Source organism: Hippopotamus amphibius, chromosome 1 (genome assembly GCF_030028045.1).
Source record: "Hippopotamus amphibius kiboko isolate mHipAmp2 chromosome 1, mHipAmp2.hap2, whole genome shotgun sequence".
NCBI classification, from domain to species: domain Eukaryota; kingdom Metazoa; phylum Chordata; class Mammalia; order Artiodactyla; family Hippopotamidae; genus Hippopotamus; species Hippopotamus amphibius.
Window position 1 is genome coordinate 45,336,870 of NC_080186.1, and position 25,183 is coordinate 45,362,052.

The following is a 25,183-nucleotide window of genomic DNA, read 5'->3' on the forward strand; positions in this document are numbered from 1 at the left end:
GTCAGCCACGTGCGGCTCCCGGCGGGCTGTACAGATCAGAAGCTCTGAGGGACAGCTATCTATGTCTTTGATTAATAAAAAATGGGAAATAAATGAATAATGACTTAATACATGCAATTTGGGATCAAAATCTTCCAAAGCATGGGGAGAATAATAAAAAGGGGAGTTCTTGATAGTGAAAAGTCTGAGAACAAGTACTGTGGTCCAGAAGCCAGCATGAGCCACTGCTGGGGACGCCTCCAGGGAGAGGAGAGAAAGGGGACTGGTTCTCACACCCACTCTGGGCAGGCGCCATGCTTGGGCATTACACACGTTTCCCCATCCTTACACATGGCTCTCCTCCTGGGAGACCGTGGTACCATCTCCATTTTATAGGTGAGTAAACTGAGGCCCAGAGGCCAAGTTACTTGCCCTGAACACTTACAGAATCAGTAAGAGATTTGAACTTAGGTCTGCCTCACTTAAAAAGGAAAAAAAAAAAAGGTGGTGCGGGGGGAAGAGTCCAAAACTGTGGTGTCTGGAAAGTCACTCTGGTTTGTGTGTGTGTGTGTGTGTAATTTTTTTTGCCACGTTGTGGCATATGTGGATCTTCGTTCCCTGACCAGGGATTAACCCCCCACCTTATGCATTGGAAGCAAGGAGTCTTAACCACTGGGCAGCCAGGGAAGTCCCCAAGTCACTCTGGCTTGAGTTTACAAGGAAAAGAAGAGGGACAAGCAGAGGGAACAGCATGTAAGCTACGGCTGCTGGGCACTGTTTATACTATTTACTGTTGTGTCTAGACCAGGGCACACGGTAGGTGCCTGCAGGAGTTTCAAATGAAAAGCTGAAAAGCTTGGAGGCATAAAAGGGCAGAGTCTACCCGGAGGTGGGAGGGAAGGAATGAATGTTTTTAAGCCTCTAGTTTCTGAAGTACTTTGGGCATGTTTCATCTTATTTTTAAAAACCTTTAATTATGGAACTATTTCAAACACAGAAAAAGGTGGAATATTAATAAATCAGACAACAGTGAACCCATCACCCAGATTTACCAGATGATCATATTTTGCTATATCCATTTCAAATATTTTTATAGTAAAGTGACACAGATAAAAGCCCTAACCTACCCCATCCCCTTCCATTCTCCCTGTCAGAGGTCACCACTGTCCTTGAAGTTGGTGAATCTCCTTCTGAGCATTTGGTATTATTTTGTGTTTTTAAACTTTCCAAATATGGATATCTTGCTGTATCCTTCCTTTTACAATTTGGTTTTCACTCAGTTATGATGTTTTTAGGATTTAGTCTATTCTGATACATACAGATCTAGTTCATAACTGCTGTAAGGCATTCCACTGTATGAGTCTACACCACACAGTTCATTTCTCCATTTTCTTACTTATGAACTTATAGGTAGTTTTCATTCTCTGCGGTTTCAAACAGTACAGCAGTGAAAATCTTAATGCACATCTCTTGGTGCACCCACATGTTACATACAACCCTTATAACAACCGCAGCATGCACACCTGCATGACCTTGGAGAACTGTTTGTCTCAGAAGCTTGGTTTCCTCATCAGTAAACTGGGGTAATAAATAGCATGCTTTTTGGTGACAACTGCATGCTTCAGTGTAGGTGAAGAGCATTGTGCAACCTGTAAAGGGCTCCATGAAGTCAGCTGTTTATCATTCAGGTGTTTGACATCCAGGATGTACTGAGCACCCTTCCACGCTGGGGACACAATGAACAGGTACGGCCCCCCATGCGCTCACATGCGTAAGGGACAGTTTGATGGGTGCAGCAACAGAAGAACATGCGAGACTGCCCAGTAATCTAGCCCGGAGTGCAGAGGCAGGCAAGGCTTCCGAGACGCAGCAACACTGCACTAAGCCCTCTAAAGACAAGCAGGCTAAGGTGAGCGGAAGACGGGAGGGTGGAAGGCTGGCCCAGGCAGAGGGAAGCAGCAGATGTGAAGGGACTGAAGGACGCAAGAGAACATGTTTGGGACATAAGAGCTGGGGGGAGGGGGCAGTAAGACAAAATAAGCCTGGAGAGGTGAGCAGAGCGAGATGTCGTACCCTTAGGGCAGCAGGGAGGCACGGAAGGACTTAAGCAAGGGAGTGACAGGCTCAGATCTACATGTCAGAAGTAGCAGTCTGAATAAGCTCTGGAGAGCTGCTGTACAACACTGTACCTATGCTCAGCAACAATGTATCCTACACTTAGAAATTTGTTATCAGTTAAGCATTATTACTACAATTTAAAAAAATGGGTCTGGCCACAGTGTGGAAGGGGATGCAGGGGAGAGGCCGGAGGCTGGAGGCTGAGCACAGGAATGCTGCAGTGGTGCAGGCAAAACACGACGAGGGCGGAACCAAGGCGGCCACTGATTTTGCCACCATCACCCTGGCAGCATCACCAGGAGAGATGGGAGGAGTGGGCCAGCTGATGAGAACCTCAGCCCGATTCAAAGAGGTTCATGCTCGCACTCCCCAACTAGTCCCCTTCTTGGACTCACTTATCTTTCAAGGCACAGGACCCAGCCATGAGCTCGCAAGTTTCCAGATAATACGAGCCCTTCGGCATCGTGGCACCAAAGGCGTGGCTAGGTCCTCACCAGCGTCCCATGAAGAACCCCGCCACCATTCAGACTGCACAGATCCCACATGGAGTGAGGGGAAGGGGAGGACGACACATTCCAGGACAAGAGGGGCTATTGGTTGTCAGTGGGTAGTAATATCTAAACATCAAATATCTAAAATGGGACAAAGACATACAAGAACTGCCCCAGACCCCTCACTCCTTAAGTGGGGACCCCCTGCCACCCCTCACTATGAGTGAGAGGCCTCTAGCCTCAGTGCAGTGGCGTGTCCTAGCCTCCCCTAGGCCGGGCTAGAGCCTTTACCACGCATTCTCCTAGCGCGCCACACTTCCCTTTTGCGCACACTCATCCCTTTGAGAATTACAACTTTAACTTCTGCCTTCCTTGGCGGACTGTAACCACCCTGTTCACTGTTCTTCCCTCAGTGCTTAGAGCAGTCTGGTTCCTAACAGGTCCTCCAGGAGCACGCGTGAGTAGAAGCAACAGGACGTACTAGCTGAGGGACAGGAAAGGGTGGAGGAAAATGCACGGGCTCAGAGGCCCTGAGAAACGAAGCGTCTTGTTCAAGTCACAGGAGAGGCCGTATGAGATCGCAGTCCCTCTGCCGCTCAGGGAAGGGCCTTCCCACCGATCACGCTATGCGGAGGAGAGGCCTTGCGACAGACCAGCATTTCCTGAAGTGGCCCATGGAATGCTGGTCTCAACGTGTTCTCTAGTTAAACAAGCTTGGGAAACTCCGGGGTAAACAAAATGAAAAACACTTCTTCATCACTGGACTTTTCAGAGCCTTTAATACGCTCGTGTGCACGTGATTCTGGGCAAAGGTCACACGCAGTATTCCCCACATCTATTTGCCCCCGCAATTCTGTCTGTGAAACTTGGTTTGAAATCTTTGGCACCATCCCCCAACTGCTTGTCATAACTATTTATTGAACAGGGCACAGCATGGAGATTTGTTGCAACTTTTTGGGCAGTGCAAGAAAAAACCCTGTTTCACAAATGAAAATGACTCCAAGCTCCAAGATATAAATGGGATAAAAACAGAACTGTTCTGGTTGGAGGGGGACCTGGAGATCCCACCTGGCCATGCCTTCACTGCTGCCGTGCCAGGAACCGTAGTGTCCTGCAGAGCCCAGTTTAAAACTCACCGGTACAGAACTCTCAGGACAGGGCTGACAGTAGAGACCGGGCTTCTGACGCTGGCCCTGCCGTGAACTATTTTACCTGGGGCAGGTCACGGGGCCTCACTGGGCCTTGCTTTCCCCATTGACATAACGAGTCTGGTAGATGGGATGCTTTTTGGAGTCCTGAGCTTTAACCTCTCATACGATGAGTTCTGTGATTCTGTGACTGCAACATTCTAATTCTACAATTCTATGGTTCTTTGATTCTGAGAGTCCATGGCTTAATATTCCAATTCTGGGACTGCCTGTAACAAGCCCGCGCTGGTACAGCATACTGGAGCCCAGGCTGCAAAAGGCAGACTTCATTAACAGCAGCGTGCTGCCCAGGATTGCTAAGTTCCCTGGGGAGGGCATGCCCCATGCAGGATGGCGGGAGTGGCATGTGGAGGGGAGGTGGGTGGATCAGAAGCAGCAGCAGCTCAGTGGGCAGAGCAGGGAGAAGGACCCAGGTCTCCTGACTCCTGCTCTATCTTTAGATCTCCATAGCAACTGTCACCGGGGTGCCTGAGCTGAAGGCGAGGGCTGAGCTGGCTGCCTGCAGGAGGGAGGGGCATTTGCTTTTGTGGCTCTTTTGCTGGGGAAAGGACTCTGGGATGGGCTCTCAAGCCAGGAAAAGGGAGACTGAGAGTGAAGCCCTTTGCAGCAGGAAAGGCCTGGGGCCAAAATAAAGGTAATCTAGGACTCCACCTTGTTCTGAGACGTAGTCAGGTCACAGAACCCACGACCTCCATTGCATCAGGCTCACAGCACTAGAGGTACACATGGCAAGTTCCTCTTCTAGCCTCCCCATGGTCATTCCCTAAACCGTGAGCACCTCATCTGAGCCAGCCCTGAGGCCACAAGAGATATGTGGTCTCCAAGGAAAGCAGGCTTTGGCACAGGCATTACAGGACAGGGCCCAATGGGAGCCCCTCACAAACCCTTGAAGCTGAGGAACCAGGAGAGCCCCACCCAGCCCGTCTCCTGCCAACTCCTACTCAGCCAGGGCCTGGCTCCCTCCAGGGAGTCCTCCCTGACTCCCAGCTGAATATTCTCCTCCCCAAGGCTCCTACGGCCCCATCCTTCCTCCTCCCAGTAGGATGGCTGCTCGAGGGAGTCAGTGACCATGTGGGGTGGATGAGAAATGGAGGTGTACAGCGGTAAAAACATTCGGCCCAGGTCACCTGGAGAGTTAGCAGCGGTCTTCCACTCATGTCTTTGGATTCCAGTCTGTTCTCCTTCCTGCGTCCCAGTGCCAGGCCCCTGGCCTGAGCTTTAGAAGGGAGGCCAGGCCTAGAAGAGGAAGCAGGAGTCCTTGGCCAGGCCTGCGCTCAGCAAGTACCCGGCCACGTCCTTGGTAAACTCAGCTGAGCCACAGACCAGTGCAAATGGCTTCCTCCGACAGGAGCCGACCAGCTCTTTAATCAGGTCCTGGCCCAGGCGGCCATAGCGGGTCTTGTCCCGGTAACTCCAGGGAAGCTGCTCCAGAGAGTTCTCCTGGGAAGGTGAGAAACGGTGGGGGTGACTACTGGGGGTCCTCAGAGCTCACACGGTCAGCTCCTCTCTGGCAAACAAGGAAACTGAGGCAGAGGGGGTGGGAAGCCAACCTTCACCCAACACCACCACTGGCCAAGCACTCCGTCACACTGGGACTCAGATCACCCTCACAAAAGCCTGTGGGTAGTAGCTATCCTCACAACAGGTGAGGCACAGGGAGGAGGGACGCCCCTCGGAGCATGCAATGAGGCAGGGGCAGCAGCAGGACTAGAACTTGGGGCCACTGCACCTATCACCCCGGGGGGAATGTTTTCTCACCATGACCGTGGGTCTCCCAGCATCTTTCCAAGGTTATCCATCACCATCACCCTCGGAGCATAACTTTTGTTCATTTGTTTTAAGATTTCAATTAACTTGTTAACAAATGTCTACTGAGTGGACTCTGCCTGGCCCCGTGTTAGGCAGCTGCCCTAAACAAACAGGGTTCCTGGCCTCATCTGGCTGTGTGTATCAGAGATCCCAGGCTGCAGTGTCTTAACCAAGAGAGGTGTATTTCTCTCACACGAAAAGGCTAGAGGTAGTATTCTAGGGATGTACAATGCCCCAGTCTCCTTTTCTTTCTGCCCCTCTAGCCTCTGCTTGTGGCTTTCATCCCTAGGGTCACAAAAGAAAATCTCCACTACCCGCTAACTTGGAAGAATTTCTTGTATGTATAACATACGTACAAAAATCATAAAGTACAGGGAATTCCCTGGCGGTCCAGTGGTTAGGACTCCACGCTCTCACTGCCACTTAGTTCAATCCCTAGCTGGGGAACTAAGATCCCACAAGCCATGCGGTGAGGCCCCCCCCACCAAAAAAAAAGAAAAGAAAAAGAAAAGAAAAATCATAAAGTATAAATAGTTTGCAGAATTTTAACAAAGAGAAGAAACTATGTAACCAGCATCCAAAACAAAACAAAACCCCCAACAGGACAGGACTGCCACCTCTGCAGACCCTACTGAGGTGAACTTCTAGTTCCTGGGGCCAGGCAGGGAGATAGGATGGAGAGAGAGGGGTTGGGGTTGGAAACTGAGCTTTGTCACCACTTTATGGTGAGTGACCGTGACCTCTCTGAGCTGCTGCGATGAGCGATGAGCCAGGGTGTGAGTGCAGGCCTCGAGTCTCAGGCACACTCACAGAGCTCGTCAGACCCCGAGGGTCTGAGGACAGTGCTGTGCTGCTGACAGGAGACGCTCTCTGATGGTCTGTGTCTTCCTGTGTGCCCTTCGTGCTCTGACCTGCCTGATGGGTACTGGAGGGCAGGCACAGCAGGGCCCGATTCCCCCAGGCCAGTTAGGTTCAGTGCAGCTGACCTTGACTGTGCACCCAGAGATGCATGGGGTCTGGTTGCTGCTCAAGTGGGAAGGGGACCCATAAACAATGATGATGCAGTGGGGTGGGTGCTATGAAGGAGAGCCCGCGCCGAGACAGCAGAAACATCTACACCAGTCTGGAGGCTCAGCGAAAGCTCCTAGGATGGAATTACACCTCAGCAGAGAGATGGGAGGGATGAGTGGGTGTTAGGTGAAGAAGTGGGAAAAAGAGTGCCTGGCATGGGGAACAAAACGAGCAAAGACCCAGGAGCCAGAAAAGCACGGAGAGCTTGTGACCACAGTGACACCAGAATGCAGCATGCAGCGTGGGTGGGCCAGGAGGTGAGGCCACGGAGGGCTGGCACACAGCCCTGAGAGCGGTGGGGAGCTAGAGAAGGGCAGGAAGCAGGGCGGTGACCTGTGCGGTCAGAGCGGCCCTGGCTGCAGGATAAAGGACAAATCCGCAAGGAGTGGCTGGACCAGGGACGGCAGGAGGCACCTCTCACTCCATCATCCCTCACCTGCCCCTGCTATTTTTTTTTTAAATAACTTTCTATGGTTTATTTATTTATTTTTGGCTGCACTGGGTTTTTGTTGCTGTGCACGGGCTTTCTCTAGTTGTGGCAAGTGGGGGCTCCTCCTCATTGCAGTGTGTGGGCTTCTCTGTTGCAGAACACGGCCTCTAGGTGTGCGGGCTTCAGTAATTGTGGCACATGGGCTCAGTACTTGTGGCTCACGGGCTCTAAAGCGCAGACTCCGTAGCTGTGGCGCACAGGCTTAGTTGCTGCACAGCATGTGGGATCTTCCCGGACCAGGGATTGAACCCGGGTCCCCTGCATAGGCAGGTGGATTCTTAACCACTGCGCCACCAGGGAAGTCCCTGGCCCTGCTGTTGAGAGCCAGCTGGCTCACCTGCCTGACTCCAAGGGCACTGGTGTCATCAAAGCCCTGGCCCAGGGTAGAAGGTCCCCCACGGCTGGTGAACTTTAACTCTGCCCTCAAGCCCAGGCTCAAATGCCGTCTCCTCTGGGAAGCTCTCCCTGCTTGCCTCCAGCATCCTGAACACCCTGCACGACACCTAACCCTGCGCTGTCTTATGCTGACAAGCAAGAAGAGCATGGCCTCGCCACCAACCTGCTGTGTTGCCTTGGGCAAGGTTCTTAACTTCTCTGTGCCTCAGTTTCCACATCTATTAAAAGGCCATGATGGCAGTATAAGCCTCCTAAGATTGTGGTGGGGATTCAATGAGTTAATACACTTCAAGTGCTTAGAACTGTGCTAGGCACAGAGAAAGTGCTCGATGAAGGGGAGCCCGTCAGCCTTCTCCGTGGCTGCCTCTGCGCACACAGGTGAGCGCCTGGAGGTCAGTAAGAGGTCATCTTCATTTTATTTTTATGTATGTATGTATGTATTTTTAAACTTTTTTCTTTTTTGGCTGCCCTGCTCAGCATGCGGGATCTTAGTTCCTTGACCGGGGACTGAACCTGCATCCCCTGCAGTGAAAGCACAGCGTCCTAACCACTGGACCATCAGGGAAGTCCCATTTTCATTTTTAAATCCCTGACACCTGGCACGTGGTGGGGGAAAGGAAGGCTAGCCAACAGCAAGGGCGGTTCTGCCAGGTGCCTGCCTTCCTGCCACCGCCCCTCCCAGCTCTTGGGCAGGGCTGCCGGCAGGAGTGGCCCTTCCTTCTCCCCTCTCCCCTCCCCCCCTCGCCGTGGCTGCACACTAGCCCTCTGCTTCACCCCTGGCCTTGGGCACTGCTGCTGCTGCTAATGCTCACCCTTGGTGTTCACGCCACGGAGCACCCTGCCCCATGGACAGGCCTGTGGACTTGGGCCCCTGGGGACCTCAGGACCTCTGGTTTTCTGACACCCCCACCCAGCCAGTGTTGAAGATCACGTAAGTCTTTAGAGACCCTCTAAAGCTGCCTCAAGAGGAAACTGATGAGAAGGGTGCCCCAAAGCACAGGGCAACGAGGCTGACCCTAGGCAAGAGAATGGAGGCGCCAGCAGGGGACCCCAAACCAGGGCGTGCAGGGAAGGGAAATAAAGGTACAGACCAAGGGAAGGCAGGTGAACAAAGACAGCGGAGGGCCTGGCTTGAGGTAAGCGGCAAGACAGCCCCCCACGCTGTGGCCCTCTGGGGAGGGGCGGAGGGGTGGCTTGAAAGAATGGAGGGGATGGGGAATCAGAGGGAAGAAGCAACGCTGCTTCCAGCTAGAGTGGCTGTAACTTGGAGGATTTGAAAGCAGCTTTGTTCCCGTGCTGGGACAAAGTGATGTGAAGAAGACCCTAACAAACGCAGTGAGCTGGATCCAGTCTACCCCCCCTGCTGCTGACGAGGTGAGTGCCCACTCCCACGCCTGGCACTGCGCGGAGCACTGCCGGCGTGGTGATCCAGACACGCGGTCCCTGCCTCCACGTGCTACCACAGCCAGAGGACGCCTGGGCCCGGCCCACTGATTCCACAACCAGGCCCCCCGCCCACACAGAGGAGGATGCCAGCGGGTGGAGGGCAGGCAGCAAAGCATGGTGGGTGAGAGCTGGCGCTCTGGAAGCAGACAGCCTCGGGCTCAAATCCTGGCGTCACCCCGTCTGACAGCACGACACGAGCTGGTGCCTGCCCCCCCGAGCGTCAGTTTCCTCATCTGCATAACGAGCGTGACAACACCTGCCTCCTTTCCAGGCACGTGTGGACGGTTCCACCTGTGGCAGGGATGACTATGAGGGCACGGGGCAGAGAGCCCACAGCACATCCTCAGGATGGGTGCAAGGGGACAGCGGAGTCCCCATCAGGGAAGGAAGTCATCCCCCTGGGCTCACCTGGCTGAGAACAAAGAAGGTGCGGACATTCCAGAAACGGGCCTGCTCCTGGAGGAAGGTTTTCAGGTAGATGCCCTCAAAGGTCTTGAAGCAGCCGACCAGGGTGATGAAGGTCTCATCCTCCCCGTTGTCTGTGATGCTCTGTAGGATGGGCACCATGGGGGCCAGGCCGGTGCCAGCAGCCAGCATGAGGAGCTCACCGTACTGGGGAACAGGAGAGTACGTGACAGGGCTGTGTTGGGAAGGGCGTCTCACCCCCGCCCCCACTATGGGGCCTTTCCTCGGGCTTGCTTGAACTGGACGGCACTGCCCTTCCTGGGTGTCCCACCCATCTGAGTTCCCCTCTCTACCACCTCCAGGAATCCACCCTTGCCTGTGAAAGGCTATAGCTTGTGAAGCCTATGGAACAGAAACCACGGAATCTGGCAGCTGAAAGGGAACATAATAATGTAGCCATCCCACAAGTGGCGTGGTTGCTTTCTAAAGCATCCCCACAGGACTGCTTACATAGTTCTGCTGACAGGGAGCTCACTACCTCCTAAGGACGTCTGCTCTATTACAGACTGAATCCCCTTGCCAGGGAAGGCTTCCCACCTCACAGTGAGTTGAAACCTGCTCCCACCAAAGCTCTGCCCACCACCCCGATCCCAGCCCTGCCCTCTGGGCTGCTTCCTCTGCCCCAGGGCAACCCTGCAGAGATCTGAGGGCCCTGGCTTGGACGTGAGCCTGCTCTTCTCTAGACTAAACGAGATACCTCAGTGTCTGGCACAGAGAGCCAGGCAATACAAGTGAGCTCCCAAGAGGCCTCTGTTCCATCAGCTCCCCCTCACTGAACTTACCTCCTGGCTCTAGGTCTCTTTAAGATCAGCACCGTGAAGGTTAGTGCCTGACCTGCAGAGGGAGGTATTCACCTCCATCTTTCTAGAGATTAGGCCTCTGTGAACGCAGCTGAGTGTTCACTAGCTTTAGTGACAGCCACTGCACGCCACAGCACTGCATGGAATGCTTCCTGGACTATCAGGAGTCATGCAGATCTGGGGGAAAACCCCATCACATGATCTGGGTAAGTTCTTTCACCTCTCAGCCTTGGTTTCTTCACTGGTAAAAAAAAAATCATAGCACCTCCCCAGAATAGCACCTATCTCAGAACTGTGCTGAGGATTAAAGAGGAGACATGAAGTGCCTGGCACAGAGCCTAGGGCTTAACACAATTAGACTCCTTCCCTCACTGAGCCCTGCTGCTGGCCCGGCATCCTGTCCTGTGTTCACGCTCTCCCCGCTCCCAGTCATGGCGTCTGCCGTGCTCCCCCTTTCTCCCATCACTGCTCAGGCTCTCCTCTGGGGAGCCTTTCCTGAGCCGGGGCAGATGTGGGGTCCTTCTTGTGTTCTCACAGCCCTCTGTGTACCCCTCCTCACACTGGTAACACCGTATTGTTGTAATCTATTTGTGCACCTGTCTCCCCATCAGACTGTGAGCTTCTGGAGGACAGGATTCATCTGACCCATCTCTGGGCCCCCAGGGTCCAGCACTGGCCTGGCTCCGGGTGAACACCTATGACAGATGCTAATGTGCCCATCTCAGGGCTGATGTGATCCGTCTGCAATGAAGATGGCTGCAGACCGGCAAGACTGGGCTGCATCCCAGCATCCTCACCGGAGCAGAGCCAAGCCTTAGCCACAGTTTTAGTGGCCAAATGTTCATGAGTGACACGCCATGTCTTTTCCCTCATGGCCAGGCCCTACACCCTCCCAAAGAGGAAGTGCAGGGCTTTCCAGTGGGATCTGTGGATGCCAAAGTAGTAAGACTGGTATGTCCAGGAAGATGGCCTACAGGTATTCTTTATTTCTTCTTTCAGCTTCTTTATTTTTATTTTTTATTTTTATTTTTTGCTGCACCACACAGCACGTGGAACTTCCCTGACCAGGGATCGAACTTGTGCCCCCTACAGTGGAAGTGCGCAGTCTTAACCACTGGACCACCAGGGAAGTCTCTTTTAGCTTCTTTATATCTGCTGATTTTTTAGGGGTAATGAACAGATACTGCATTTGTAATAAGGAAAATACCAATAAAAGCTATTTTTAAATTAAACAAAAAGAATGGACCCACAGACAAAGAAAAAAAACTTATGGTTACCAAAGGGGAAGGGAGGGGAGGGATAAATTAGGAGTTTGGGATTAACATATACACATTACTATATATAAAATAGATAAACAAGGACTTACTGTATAGCACGGGGAACTATACTCAATACTTCGTAATCACCTATAAGGGAAAAGAATGTATATATGTATAACTGAATCACTTTGCTATACACCTGAAACTAACACAACATTATAAATCAATGATACATCAATTAAAAAAAAATGGAGAGGAAAAATAATTCATTCTTTTCCATTTGTTTTTGTTTTGCTTTGTTTTCCTAATTACAAAGGTAATAGGTGCTCATTATGGATAATTTTGAAAACATAATGAAGAAAATAAAAATCACCCATAATTCCACCACCCAGAGCTGCTAACATTTTATTGCTTTTTTTAAAAAATATTTTTTCTGGGGACTTCCCTGGTGATTCAGTGGTTAAGACTCCGCGCTTCCACTGCAGGGGGCGTGGGTTCGATCCATGGCTGGGGAACTAAGATCCTGCATGCCACATATTGTGGCCAAAAATAATAATAATAAAATTAAAAAAGAAAGAAAAAGACTTCTTTAAATATATATATACATATTTTCTGCATAATTCAACTTAGTTTCCTAACTTGTTGTATATTCAGTTTTTTACCTAGCGTTTGTCACTTGATCTTATAAGCATATAACATCATTTATAAACATAATTTTAAAATCCAGAATAGCCCATCTAGTACATGTAACCCAGTGTGCTTAACTGTTCTGCTGTTGGATGTTCAGCTGTCTCCAATTTCTTGCTATTATAAATAAAGTTGCAATGAACTTGTGCAAGAGGCGGCATTTTGGATGCTTTCCATAGGACAGACTTCCGAAGGGGAAGCACTGGGTCAAGGATGTGAAGATTCCTAAGACTCCTGATACATACTGTCAAAAACTGCTTTCCAGATGTGCACCAACTGATGAGAAATTACTGATTCTTCCCAGGAATGCTGGGGAGGATTTGAACATGCCATGAAGATGAGGGGGAGAGCCTTGGCCTGGGAAGCAGGGGGCTCCCAGTGAGCCACAGGGTGTATTTAGGGAGTGGTCTCTGTAGTCTTGCAATTGCAAACGGAATGTGAAACTGGAAAGATATCCGATAGTCAGATGGCGTAAGGGCCCTAAATACCGAGCTCATGGTCTGAATTTTTCTAAGCAATGGGCAGGCAAGGATGGTTGTGGAACACGGGCAGGCAGTTTTGTTTCTTAGTGCCTATTCCATCTCCTCTAATGTCCAACCCTAAGGATACTCTTGGGATTAGGTTTGGGCTCAAGAAGAACGGCACAGTGAGATTCGATGGCCTGAAACATGAGAATTGCAGTCCTGGAAGCTAAGCTGGGAGGGGTCTCCTGAGGACTCAGTGCAGGCACTGACCTGGTTTGGTTTATAGAAGAAGCCTCCGAAAGGTCCTCGCCAGAAAGCTGTGTCTCCTGCTCTCCAGGACTCGACATAACGGGACATCAGCCCAGTCTGGTAGCACTGGGAGCAAACAAAGGGAGACCTCACCGGGACAGGTACATGCTGCCGATACAAACCACGTCAGCCTCTAATGTGGGGCCCTGCCTGCACACTCGTGCTTTACACGTGTAGTCTCACTTCATCCTCCTCATCATCCGTAAAGTTGGTACTGTCATTCCCGTTTTCAGGTGAGGCCCAGAAGCTTACACAGAAGGTAAGTGGTAAGACTGGGATGAGAATCCGTAAGACATATGGCCTTAACTACAGAGGACTCAAACCAAATAACTACAGGGGCCACGCAGGTCACGTAATGAATGAAGAACTCGGTATGAGATGATTAATGGCACTTAGTCTCAGCATCAGGGAGACAAGAGTGAGTGGTGGGGACTATGGTAAATTGATGAGGGAATACTCTTTCTAAAGGAGGAAGCCACTTTGCAAATTCCAGTACGAAATCTGTGAGGCCAGTGATGCCAGATCTTCTGACTTGCTAATAGGGGCAGGAAATCCACATTTTTATGAAAAGTTTCCCATTTTTGAAATGTCAGCAATTAATTCAAAATTTTAAAACACTGTGCTGGCCCAAACCAAATATATTTATAGGCTAGAGTCAGTCTGTAGGCCACTCATTTGCAATCTCTGCATATCCCCACACTGCCTGCTGGCTGGATGCAAAAATGAAGGTTGTGGAGGGGATTCCTCCTTGGGGGAAGGGCAGCATGCACTTCCTGGGCACCCACTCACTCTGTGCCAAGCACCACGCTGGGGCTGCAGGGGAGGTAGCTGGACCTTAAGCTCCATGAAGGCAGCCAGTGCCTGAATCATGGAAAGGACTTAAACATCTGAATGAATGAATGAATGAATGAACTCAGATCCAGGCCCTCTGTTTAAGGAGCTCACAATCTAAGAAGGACCTAAGTCTCAGACATACACCAGGTACAGACTATCTAATCCCCCATGAGAAGGATGAAGTGCTGGGAGAGCCCTGAGGAGCTGCAGTCACTTCCAGTGGAGTGGGATTGAGGATAGCTTCCTGGAGGAGGAAGTTGAGCTGGACCTTGAAGACTGGGTAGGATCAAACTCACCAGGGATGAGAGCAGGAGGGCGGAGAGAATTTTGGGCATCAGGTGTGGTATGGTCAGGGGCAGGACAGCCCAGGTCATGTTTTGGGAACAGCAAGTGGACATGACAGAGAGGGGTGAGTGGGAAGCACTGGGAGACAGGACCGGAAGGGTGTTTGGAGAAATTATAACCAAGCTTGCAGGAGAGACTGAGCCTTGATCACCAGACACACCCACTTCTGGTACCATCCCTGCCTTCATTGGGCACCACATGCATAGAGCAGCAGAAGTCCTCCGCTCACCTGGAGGAGGTCTGAGGAGGTGGCTACAGTCTTTCTCCTAACTTGCTGGAGGCTATAGTTCAGCGCACAACTTGTTTTGTGGTCCCAGTCTCAGGGAGACACAGCCCCAGGGGTGACCTTATAGGCTCTATGGCACAGACAGCACTCAAGGAGAAAGGAAGGATGTTTCTGTGCCTCAGGCACCCACACAGAGCCTGACACAGAGTAAATGCTCACTACACACTTGTTAAACAGAACTGACACCGAACTTGTTCTTCCATTTGGGATCATATTACCCAAGGGGCCTTGGGGCAATGACGTCATCTCTCGGAGCTTCAGTTTCTCCATCTGTAAAGTGGGGAGAATATGATCCACTCTGCAGGGTGATTAGGAGGTTGAAATGAGATAATTAAAATAAAGAGCTAGGAGCCATACCTGGTGCCCAGAAGGAGCCTGAGAAATGGGAGTTCCTCCTTCCCGTCTACATGGGAGGGTAAAACTTACAAAACCGCCTGCCTTCCCAATTTGTAAAGACATTTCCAGCTCTTCCCAGCCAGCGGCTTAGGGATAATTAAGCATCTCTCTAAAGAGAGGCTTTCCGGTAAACGAAGGAGAAAATCAGCCTTGCAGCTGGGAGAGATCCAGCTGCACTGAAGAACTGTCTCCAGGCTTATCCTTTCAACAGAAACACACCCAGACAAGCAGCTTGGGGAAGCAGGCCATTTGGAGAGGATTTGTGGAATCTCCCAGACAAACAGTTGCGTGGAGAAGGGATCCCATCCAAGCTTATGGGTGAGGGAACAAATACTCCAGCTCTGAAGGCAGGCGGGAATGGTGGGAGCCAGAGACGGTGCTGGGGACTTGGAGTCAGAAAGCCAGGGCTCACCCACCAGCTGCGCTTCTTATTACCTGGGGAGTCTCAGGCCCTCCTGAGGCCTCAGTTTGCTTATCAGTGAAATGGGGATAATTCCTGTCCTACAAGGGAGACAAAGGATGTGAAAACTATTCCTAAAAATAGATGTTCCTCAGGATTCCATTTGGGAAATGATCTAGAGCTATATATTAGGCTGACCCATATGAAATTGCTGTTTCTGTAGGTCAAAAATGTTAGCATGTCAGCAATTTCAAGTAGTTCAACATAACTATTTTTTGCACATAACTGGACCTTCATGACTTCTTATACATTTGTTGCCTATTCCTTCGATCTCTGGGACATTTTGCATCCAGCCCACTTTGTTCACCTCTTCTCTGCCAACATCCCCACCCACCTCAGCTGCCCCTATAAGCACCTCTTATCCCGCCATTCAGCCTGGGCATAATTCCCACAAGACCCTGCTCTATTTCACCCCTCCCTGCCTTTCGTTATCCTTCCCCCTAGAACGCCACTGCTAACTTGTACTTCTTCAAGGTCCAACTCAAAAGCCTCGGCCCCTGCCAATCTCCTGTGAGATGATTTCAGGTTACTTTGGTCCCCAAGGTCCTCCATGTCCCACCTGTTGCCTACACACCCCCTGTGCTCCAGGACCAATGGCTAACAGTTCCCCAAATCATGCCTCCTTTGCCACTGTACACGCTGCTCCAGAACTCAGAGCTTCCCTCTCACTCCTGAGCTTAAACATACAGCTCAAACACACAGCTTCCTCTAGGAAGTGCAGCCCACCTTCCCTGCAGCCCCAGCTGCCCTGAATTGGGTGCGTTGGGCCTCCTGGTACAGCACGTACCATCTTGTACTGTCCCTGTCTGGCCCCTGTCTGTGGGCAGGCACGTGACTGACTCTCCCTGGATGCCCACGCCCAGCACGCAGTAGGTGCCCGTGACTTGGTTCCTCTTTCCTCGGCTCAGAGCTCACGCTCTACAACAGGTAAGGAGGTAAGGAGGAACAGCTTTACTTTTCTCAGTCCAAGCCTCTTTTTCACAAAACCTATCGGGAGCAGGCCCTCTGTTGGTGGCCCAGCAGCCCCTTTCCCCAGGAAAGAAGATGAGAAAAGTCCTTTTCCACTGTCCCTGCTCTTCCCTCATGCCAGCCTCCTCCCACGTGAACCTGGCTTTCCCCACGTCAGAGGGAAGTGCCTCACCCTGACTAAGCCTGCACATGGAAGTCCAGTCCACGGCCTCTGTGGAGTCGGCTCACCTTGATCAAAACTTCAAAGTATCCTTCTGCGTTGGCAGGGCTGATGGGCGTATAGGCTCTCTGAATTTCCAAGCCATCTACTATCCCCCTGGGAAAGAGAAGCATTCAGGCAGTCAGCCAGTCATTCAACAAACCCGCAGAGTACCTAACCCGTGCCAGGCTGCTGAAAGTGAAGGCGGGGGCCCAGTCATCCCTAGTGGTCCCCACTGAGGGACAGGTAAGGCGGAGCAGAATAAAAGAGCACTGGGCTCCCCCACTGCCCCATGCTGACTGTGAGACCCCGGGCAGGTCACTTAAACCCTCAGCTGCCCCTTCTGTGAAACGGGGACAACTGTATACACCCCTGCCATGGGGCTCCACTGGGATTACAGATGAAAAAGTCCTTCAAAAAGGACACTGAGGATGTGAGCAATTTCAGGACATCACTGGGGTTTTTCCTGACCTCTCCTTGACCATAGAATGATCAAGATAAAAACAACTATGTTTAACAACTGTTTAACATTTAGCAAGCACTACTGCAAGCCAGGAGCAGTGGAACTGAAAGAATCCTCAGAGGTGCCCTAGTCCAAAGCCTGACCCCATGCATGAATCCCCTCCAGTGTTATCAACAAGGAGCCAGCAGGACAAGCATGAGTGATAACAATACAGCCACACTGTATTAAATGCCTCTGATGCACCAAGCTTATTACATGTACTATCTCATTTATTTCAAACAATAACCTAAATGAGGAAACCAAGGCTTAGAGAAGGGATGTCACCTGCCTGAGGTCACACAGCTAGAATTCTCCTGTAGCTCTGTCTGCCTCCAGAGCCAGGTTCCTTACCACTATTCAGAGCTTCCCTGGAGCACCTAAGCACTCCTCTCTTGAGCCCTACTATGTATAGTATTTTCTTCTCTGAGGTACACAAAAATTAAAAAGGACTGTCCTAATGTATCAAAGGTTGGGGAGAAATAGTCAAGAAATGCTTACAGAACAAACAAGGAAATAACAGAACACACGGCATGGCTCAGATGCAAAGGGCACTGTGACATTTGCTATGACAGAGGTAAAAGTGACAGGCACTCTCACCTGGGGAACCTCAGAAGGCCTTGAGCTGGGTATTAAAGGCTGAGCAGGCCACTGACAGGTGAAAATGCAGACAGGAAGCAAAGTAATTCCAGGCAGAGGGAACAGTCTGGTTAGAGGCAGGATAACGTAGGGCAAGTCAGGAACTGGTGAGTGGATCTTGGGGCTGGAACAAGAGGCAAGGATGGAGGTGGGGGCTGGAGAAGAACTTGGTGGGCAAGGAAGCTGGGGCCTTGGGTTAGCGTGGCACTGGGGAGGCACTGTGGCGCACCAGAAGGGGTCTGAACGAGGAGGGACACGGTCAGCTGTGTGTGTCAGCAATGTCACTGGAGTGACAGAGAGGGTGGAGGACAGGGGCCAGACTAGAGGTAGGCAGTTCTGGGCATCCCTGACTTATGGATGGAGGGTTGCTTGGGGCTGTGACCTGTCCTGTGGCCCCTCTTGTCCCCTGAAACAGTGACCTTTAAGGACCGTCAGCCAGGCCATGGGCCAGAATGAGCTGGGCACAAACACCAGGGGTCAGTGTGACGCAAGTGACCAGAGTGTGATGCGTAATAAGCTCTCTCCTGGTTTTCTTCCTTGTCCTCTGGCTATACCTTCCATCTCCTTTGCTGGCTCCTCCTCCTCTTGTCAACACTGCAAATGCTGGAGCTGCCAGAGTTCAGATCTACTTCCTTCCATGCCCCACATGCTCCCAAATGCCATCCAGGTATAACGATATTCCTGGATGATTCCCAGATCCACATCTGCAGCTCAGATCTCTCTGCTGAGCTTCAGACCCAGAGAGTCAACTGCCTGGCAGACACCTCCACCTGGAGGTCCCAAAGGATCTTGTCCCTGGGTAGGTGGAGGTGGGGATTGAGGTGGGAGGAGAGTACAAAAGTAAGCTGGGAGGAAGAAGGAAGTTCAGAGGAGTGAAGGATGTACTCAGGAGGCAGGCTGTCTGGGTTTGAATCTTTATAGCTGTGTGATACTGGGCAAATCTCTTATTATCAATGACAGTGTCCTGTCTATCAACTGGTGCTAATCATATGCGGTTAATACCACAAGCTCTGGAGCTACACTGCTTGCTTTCAAATCCTGGCTCCAACATTTCCAAGTGTGTGATCTTGGGGAAGTTACTAAACCTCTCTGACTTTTCTTTCCTCTCATGTATGATAATGGTGCCTACCACACAGGATTCTGTGAGGAATAAATGAGCTTATACCATGAGCACACAGATCTGTGCCTTGGATACTAAGTGCTAAAAAAGTATTTGCTGTTGTTATCATTATTTATTATGAAAACACACTAGCTAGTTCAATTCCAAGAGCCCTCTGAGTCATGTATTACTATGTTTATTTTGAGATGACAAATGGAGGTTTAAAGAAGGTTAAGCAAGTTGCCCTAGACCACACAGCTAGCAAATGGCAGGGCTGCAAAGCCCGGGTCCTCCCACTACCTGCGTGTACCGTAGAATGAGGTGCTGGCCAGGCCGCAAGCTGAGCTGGCTGTTCCCGGGTAGTGCAAACCGGACAAGGTAGGTGTCCTTGGTGAGTCTGTCCACAGTACTGACGCGGAAGGCCAGGAAGGTCTCTGGGCTCAGCTTGGAAGGGCAGCTCTGCAACAGGAAGAGATTCAACAGCTAGAAGCTGGGACTCGAGACATGCCAGCATCCACAAGCACCTCGCCACAAGGAAGGCTACTGTGGTCGATAAGTTCTCTGTATAATAGCGTAGTCCCCCCGTACTTCCCCTTCAGGCTCTAAGAATGCCAAAGCGCTTCCCATTGAGCTCACCCTGTTCTGAAGCCTTGTATGGTTACCCTCAGCCCCAGGAAAAACTGCAAGGTCCTTAGCTGGACACTCAAGGGCCCTGCAGATGGGCCCCAAGTCTCATTTTATCTCCCAGGAATCAGACACCAAATTTTCCCTGTACCCCCAAGAATACCTTGTGGCTTCCTACCTGTGAGTCTTTATTTGCTCCAGCTGTGCCCTCTATCCAGAATACTCATCTCTAATGTATGAAAGACCTACCCATCCTTCAAACATGCTAAAATCCAGATCTGCAGAATTTAGAAACTGATGGGACCTTAAAGATGACCTATTCCAATATCCTTATATTACATGTGTGAAAACGGAGGCCTGAGTGGTAGTGACTTTTTTGTACAAGGTCATACCATGAGCAGGGACTCAGATTCATGTCTTCCAAGTCTCAGCCCACTGCCCTTAATATGCTACCCCACCTGTGCTTCCTCCAGGAAGTCTTCTCTGAATGCCATGACTCACAGATCTCCCTCTCCTGTAAAATGCCCACACCCAATTCACTCCTGGGACCTCCCCGCACCATACCCCACACCCCCCACTCACCAGCTCAAGGCCAAGCTTTGAACCTGGGTCAGTCTGCTTCCATTAAGCCCACTCTCTTCTCTCTGCTGCACAGTCAGAGGAAGCTTCCCCGAGCAGGTACACCATACAGGGCCGAGGCCAGGCAGACGCTGTGTCTCCCCTCACCTGTGTCTCCTCCCCACTCAGCAGGCTCCTGTCCTTGCTGGCTCGGGCTGCCTCCCACCGTGCCAGGTCTCGCTGGTAGAGGTCGAACACACAGGGCGAGCAGCCACTGCCGCAGCACTGGGAGGGCAAGGGCTCCACCGGCCGGAGCTGCAGCCAGGCTTCCTCATCATCATCTTCCTCCCCCGTGTCCATCACCAGTGGGGCTCGGGTAGGCTGGGAGGGGCAACTGGGTGCCGTTCCCAGAGCAAGCCCAGGCCCTGCTCCCTTGCCAGCCTGGGAGAGGGAAGCCGTGTGGTTACACTCTGGTCACCTCTATTCCACTCATTCTTCCTGAGCCTGCAGGTGCCAAGCTCTGTGTGAGCACTGGGAACAGCGATGAATTGATCCTAGAATCTGCTGCCTGCGGGGGAGGCAGGAAGACAGAGCACAGTGACTGGAAAGGGCAACCATGGTTTCTTGACCTCTTCCTGTGCTCTGAGTGCTGGATTAAGATTGCATAGAAAATCTCATTGAATTTTCAAAATATTTTAAATGATGAAGTGAAACATTTACGTCGAATTTAATAATTATAAAAGTTATAAAAATAAATTAAAATGTTATAAAAGAACCTTTTTGAAACCACCACTCACTCAAGTAAAAAGAGCCCTGCTGGCATCCCAGAAGCCACACGTGTGTCCCTTCCTGATCACACCCCGGCCCCCCATAACCATCAACCTGACTTTTGATATAATCATTCCTTTGCTGTTCCTTAGTTGTGCCACCTTTGTTTGCAACCCCATCCACTATTTATCCACTTTCCTTAGTTTTTAACTTTATATAAACAGAATCATATGAATGTATTCTTCTGCGTCTGGTTTCCTTCACTCAGCGTTGTTGGTGAGTCACCTGCCAAGTTGCTGCATATCAATCTTTACAAGGCTAGTCCTAGGGGTGCCATTTTATGGATGGGAAAACTGGGGTCTGGAGAGGTTTAATAACCTACCCAGGGTTCCAAAGCTCCCCAAATGATGGCACTGGACTTTAACTCTGCTCTGGCTGGTATCAGAACATATTGTTCTCCAATCACAGAAAAACAGGAGGAGGAGGAGGTCGTGATGGTCCAGGTGAGAGGTAACGAGGACCTGGATCAGGGCAGCTTCAGGGAGGACGAGAGGACAGGGGTCAGAGAAATCCTGAAGTTGAAGGGACATCCAGGTGTCTGGCTTGGATCCATGGGTGGACAGCAGGTCTAAGAGAAGTTAAGTTTTAGGGGAAAGAGGAAGGGGGTGAAATGCTAAGTTCAGTTTGAGGTACACTGTGTGCCTGTGGGGCATCCAAGGGCAAAATCCAGCTGCCAGGTGGATTAAACAGGTCCAAGGCACCTGAGTCTGGAGATGGAGTGCGGGGTAACTGACAACAAGGGAGGGATGACTGGGTAGAGGAAGAGAACAAGCTGGAGCCTCTGCGAAGGCCTGCTTGGAGTCCTGCTTCCTGCAGCACTTACCGCACTTGGTCCCGCGCTGGTCACCGTAGGTGCTCAATAAATGCTCAAGTGAATGAATCTCTACTGTATAGCATTTCACACTGTTCAGAAATTACATGTTTACATGTCTTTCTCTTCTTTTGAGACTGTGAACTCCTTGAGGGCAGAGACCTGTTTTTTATTCATTTTATGAAATAGCACTGTGTATATTTTAAAACATGCATGTTATATGAAAGGAAGCAAGGAGGAAGGAAAGGAACTTGGTTTCAGGGCCACTAGGTAAACACTGAAAGACAGATCAGGGAGGAAATTTTACAATGGTTATGATTTATTTTGAGATGTTTCTGTGAGGGCAGTTTGGGGTTTATCAAGGTTCTCCATATTTATATGTGGAACTCCACAGTTCATATAGAAATAGATCTGGCCATCTCACCTGCAAGGAAACTATTCATTTAAAATTCCACAGGGAAATCAAAGTAACAGAGGGTCTTCTTTCCTTTTTGCCTGAGAACAGAACTTAGGGGAAGTCTGATGACACAGAACATTATTTTATATAAATTATCACTCCTCTAAAATGCAATTATCTCTAAAAGCTTTAGTCTTTGATTTCCTCCCATTCATTCCTGCCTTAGACACTTACTAGGCAGAGGCTGCTGAATAAGGCGTTGGGACACAGAGTTGAGTGATACTCATCTCGGTCCTGGAGGAGCTCCTGGCCTAGAGGAGAGTCATCCACTAAACAGATAATAACCAGGATAAGAAGAGATGTCACTGACTGGGCCAATCTGTGCCAAGTACTTTGCACTGCCTCACTCAATCCTCCCGACAGCTGTACACAAGTAGGCCATGCTCTTCCTCAGTTCACAAAGGCCAGGAAACCAGGAATGGTAAGGTTAGTGCATATACCTGGTCTCTTAAGACTCCAGGCTGCTCTTTCTCCCTAGATGTCACACTTCTGGAGGGCAGAGGAGAGTGTCTTCATCTCCAATTCCCAGTGCCTAGTACTGGGCTGGCACAGAGCAGGGATCCAACTTGCCAACTGCCACTGAATTTTATGGGCTCTCTGGAGCCTCCCAAGGGCAGTACCTTCATTTGTGAATAAAGTGCTAGAATCAAGGTGTGGGCCAAGTCTGTGGAAAAGGAGGAGCAAACCACCACAGCTACTGGAGGATGGGGAAGACCCAAGTTTCTTGGTTACCAATCACTTCCCAGGAGTCCTAACCTTTAGGATCTTTCCCACTTTGCTTGCTTCCCATGCCCACTTACACTGGAGCTTCCCATGGGCCCAAATGATGTTCTTCCAGTCTTCCCCGACATCATTCATCAGCACACCTGCCACCAGCTCTGATCACATCAGTCCCTTGCTTAGCAACCTTCAACAGCTCCCCACTGCCTACTAGATACAATCCAATCTTCTCGAGTGGTTCCCAAAGTTCTTCCTGATCAGAGTTTGTCCAAATTCTCTTACCACTTTCTATCATTGGTTTTAGAAGGGTAGTTTCTGTGTGCAATAAATCTTTCTCTTATAGAGGAAACGTTTCTCTTTAGAGGAAATAAAACTTGGTTCTACTGCTGGTTCTATGATTTCGGGAAGGTTTAGCAGGTTGAGACCCCCTTGAGGGCAAGTGTGGTGTCTTAATCTTTTCGTATTCTACCACCAAGGTCTTGCATATGGAAGGCTCAGGTGAGCGGAGCGTGCTCAGTTTACAAATAAAGTCTGGGAGCCAGGCACAGTGCTAGTGCTGGAATACAGCAGAGGTCAATAAAACAGGGGCTCTATCTTCACAGAGCTTGCAGCCTAGCATGGTGTTACCTCAGTTCAATAGATTTTTCTTGCATGTTACGTACCAGGTTTGTATTAGGAGTGAATGAGATCTGGTTCCCTCTTTATGCTGATTTCTTGCTGCCAAGAGGTTTTTGAGAGATAAAGTGAGGTAAATGAAGGAGCTCTGTTAACTGTAAATTGCTGTACAGTGTGAGGGTTATTTATCCACCTTTGCCTTAAATTTTACTTTCTCCATGTTTTACTAATCCCACTTTCCCTGGTATTTTGGAAATTAGTAGAGAAGCTAGCCATGTCAGTCATGACTTTTAAAGACCAGGTTTGTGGTGGGACCTCTAGGAGCTCCAGGACCCAGAGGCCATAACTCAGCTACTCAGCTGGGAAAGAATGTAGCTGGGTCCAATTGTTATCTGTATGTGCCTGGTTGCTCTGTAACTCCTCTTGCATGTTTCCTGTCTCTGTTACTATGCAACCCTTGAAACTCTAAAATGGCCCAGAGGCCAATAAAATAAAGTATCCAATCAAATTACATGCTACCTTCCTTGTTACCTTATTTGGGGGACAAAGCCTAAAGTACAGAAATTTAGCAAAAAGTATAAAAGACAAGGCCCCACTGTGTTCGGGGCTCAGCCCTTGGGACAGGAATCTGCTGAGCCTGTGCTGGCACAAATAAACTCTGCTTCCTTCATATAGCCTTGGTGTCTTGCTTCACTCTGTAAAATCCCACAACAGGTTCACATTTCCTCTCAGCCTCTCCCTTTTCAGTCTAAGAAGCCAGACCTTGACACACCTTGTTGTCTCTGCCTGTATGACTCTCCTCACCTTCAGGCCTTGCTTCAAGGTCACCTCTCCTCAGAGCCCTCCCTGAACCACCCCCTTCTCATTCTTTAGCAGGTACCCTATTTGTTTATTCATTACATTATTATATATTCATCCATTAAACATATATTTACCATGTGCCAGGCATTGATCTAGGGGCAGGCTTCACAGCAGTGAAGAAACAAAAACCCTTGCACTCATGGAGCTTATATTCTAGTGAGAGCATCATTAAACAAGATCAAAATGGAAAACATTATGTTAGTGTTAAATACTACAGAGAAAAATAAGTGGGGAAAAGGGATATGAATGTGTGTGTGCGTGTTGCAACTGCTGTTTATTTACTCTATTTGCTTTCTGTTTGTATCTTCCACTAAACTATAAACTCTACATCAGCCATCCGTTTTATTCACCAGTGCAAACCTGATGCTCAGCAGCGCCTGGCACTCAGCGGGCGTTTGATAAACACGTGTTGCACAAGGAGCTAGGTACACTTCCGCCGCTCTGGCCCGCTTCTAGGAGGTGAAAAGGGGCATTCCGAGGACATGGGAGGAAAGGAACTCACTCTGGGCGCTGGGGAGGAGGCGTGCGGTGCGCGGTTGGTGGGGCACCCGCGCGGTGCAAGGGCCAGGCTGCGGCTCCTCGTGAGGCCTGGAGAGGACCGGAAACTTAGGGCGCACCCACCACGTGCCGCGGCGTGAGCGGATGCGCGGGGTTACAGCTAGTGACTTTGAGGCTCAGAAGGAAGTGCCCTGCCCAAGCTCCAACTGCTCGTATGCGATCAAGGCTGTCCTGAGTTCAGGTTTGAAGTCCTGAAGCTCTCCTCCTAGTCGCGTCCCAGCCCCCATCACGACCACTCACCTACCCTCCTTCGCTTCCCATCAGGCGAGGATCTTGCAGGTCTCCTCGCTACCGGGGGATGGGGTGGGGTGGGGAGGCCGGCAGGGTTCCACCTATGAGAAAATGAGGACGGCCTGCGGGTGGAGCAAGACAAGGATCTCCTGACGGGTGATTGGTTAAGGCGGCTGCCACTCGTAAAACAAGCCTTGGCGTT

The 25,183-nt window shown here is 50.4% G+C and overlaps 1 protein-coding gene across 8 annotated transcripts; it reads right to left on the bottom strand.

Annotated features, from left to right (window-relative positions):
- Nucleotides 1-731: 731 nt before the first annotated feature.
- Nucleotides 732-25,181, bottom strand: LOC130838544 (NADH-cytochrome b5 reductase-like). 8 transcript variants are annotated; one of them, XM_057711797.1, is made up of 8 exons: nucleotides 24,991-25,047; nucleotides 21,051-21,296; nucleotides 20,069-20,468; nucleotides 19,029-19,177; nucleotides 16,511-16,598; nucleotides 12,954-13,058; nucleotides 9,417-9,620; nucleotides 732-5,236 (listed from the first exon to the last, which is right to left on the bottom strand). In XM_057711797.1, exons 3-8 carry the CDS (start codon nucleotides 20,258-20,260, stop codon nucleotides 5,033-5,035), a joined length of 942 nt encoding a protein of 313 aa, XP_057567780.1. In that variant the 5' UTR covers nucleotides 20,261-20,468; nucleotides 21,051-21,296; nucleotides 24,991-25,047; the 3' UTR covers nucleotides 732-5,032. The 8 variants fall into 8 exon arrangements, with proteins under 8 accessions (XP_057567780.1, XP_057567808.1, XP_057567843.1 ...); XM_057711825.1 differs by having other exon boundaries at nucleotides 21,051-21,203; nucleotides 24,991-25,016; XM_057711860.1 differs by lacking the exon at nucleotides 21,051-21,296 and having other exon boundaries at nucleotides 20,069-20,341; nucleotides 24,995-25,181.
- Nucleotides 25,182-25,183: the final 2 nt, after the last annotated feature.

Bases quoted from the DNA above. Each gene is read 5' to 3' on its own strand.
- LOC130838544 (XM_057711860.1), bottom strand. From the start codon at position 20,260: ATGGACACGGGGGAGGAAGATGATGATGAGGAAGCCTGGCTGCAGCTC. The intron at 16,599-19,028 runs GTACACGCAGGT...TCTCTTTCCCAG, and splicing joins GGCCAGCACCTCATTCTACG to GGGGATAGTAGATGGCTTGG. The intron at 13,059-16,510 runs GTGAGCCGACTC...GTTTGCTCCCAG, and splicing joins ACTTTGAAGTTTTGATCAAG to TGCTACCAGACTGGGCTGAT.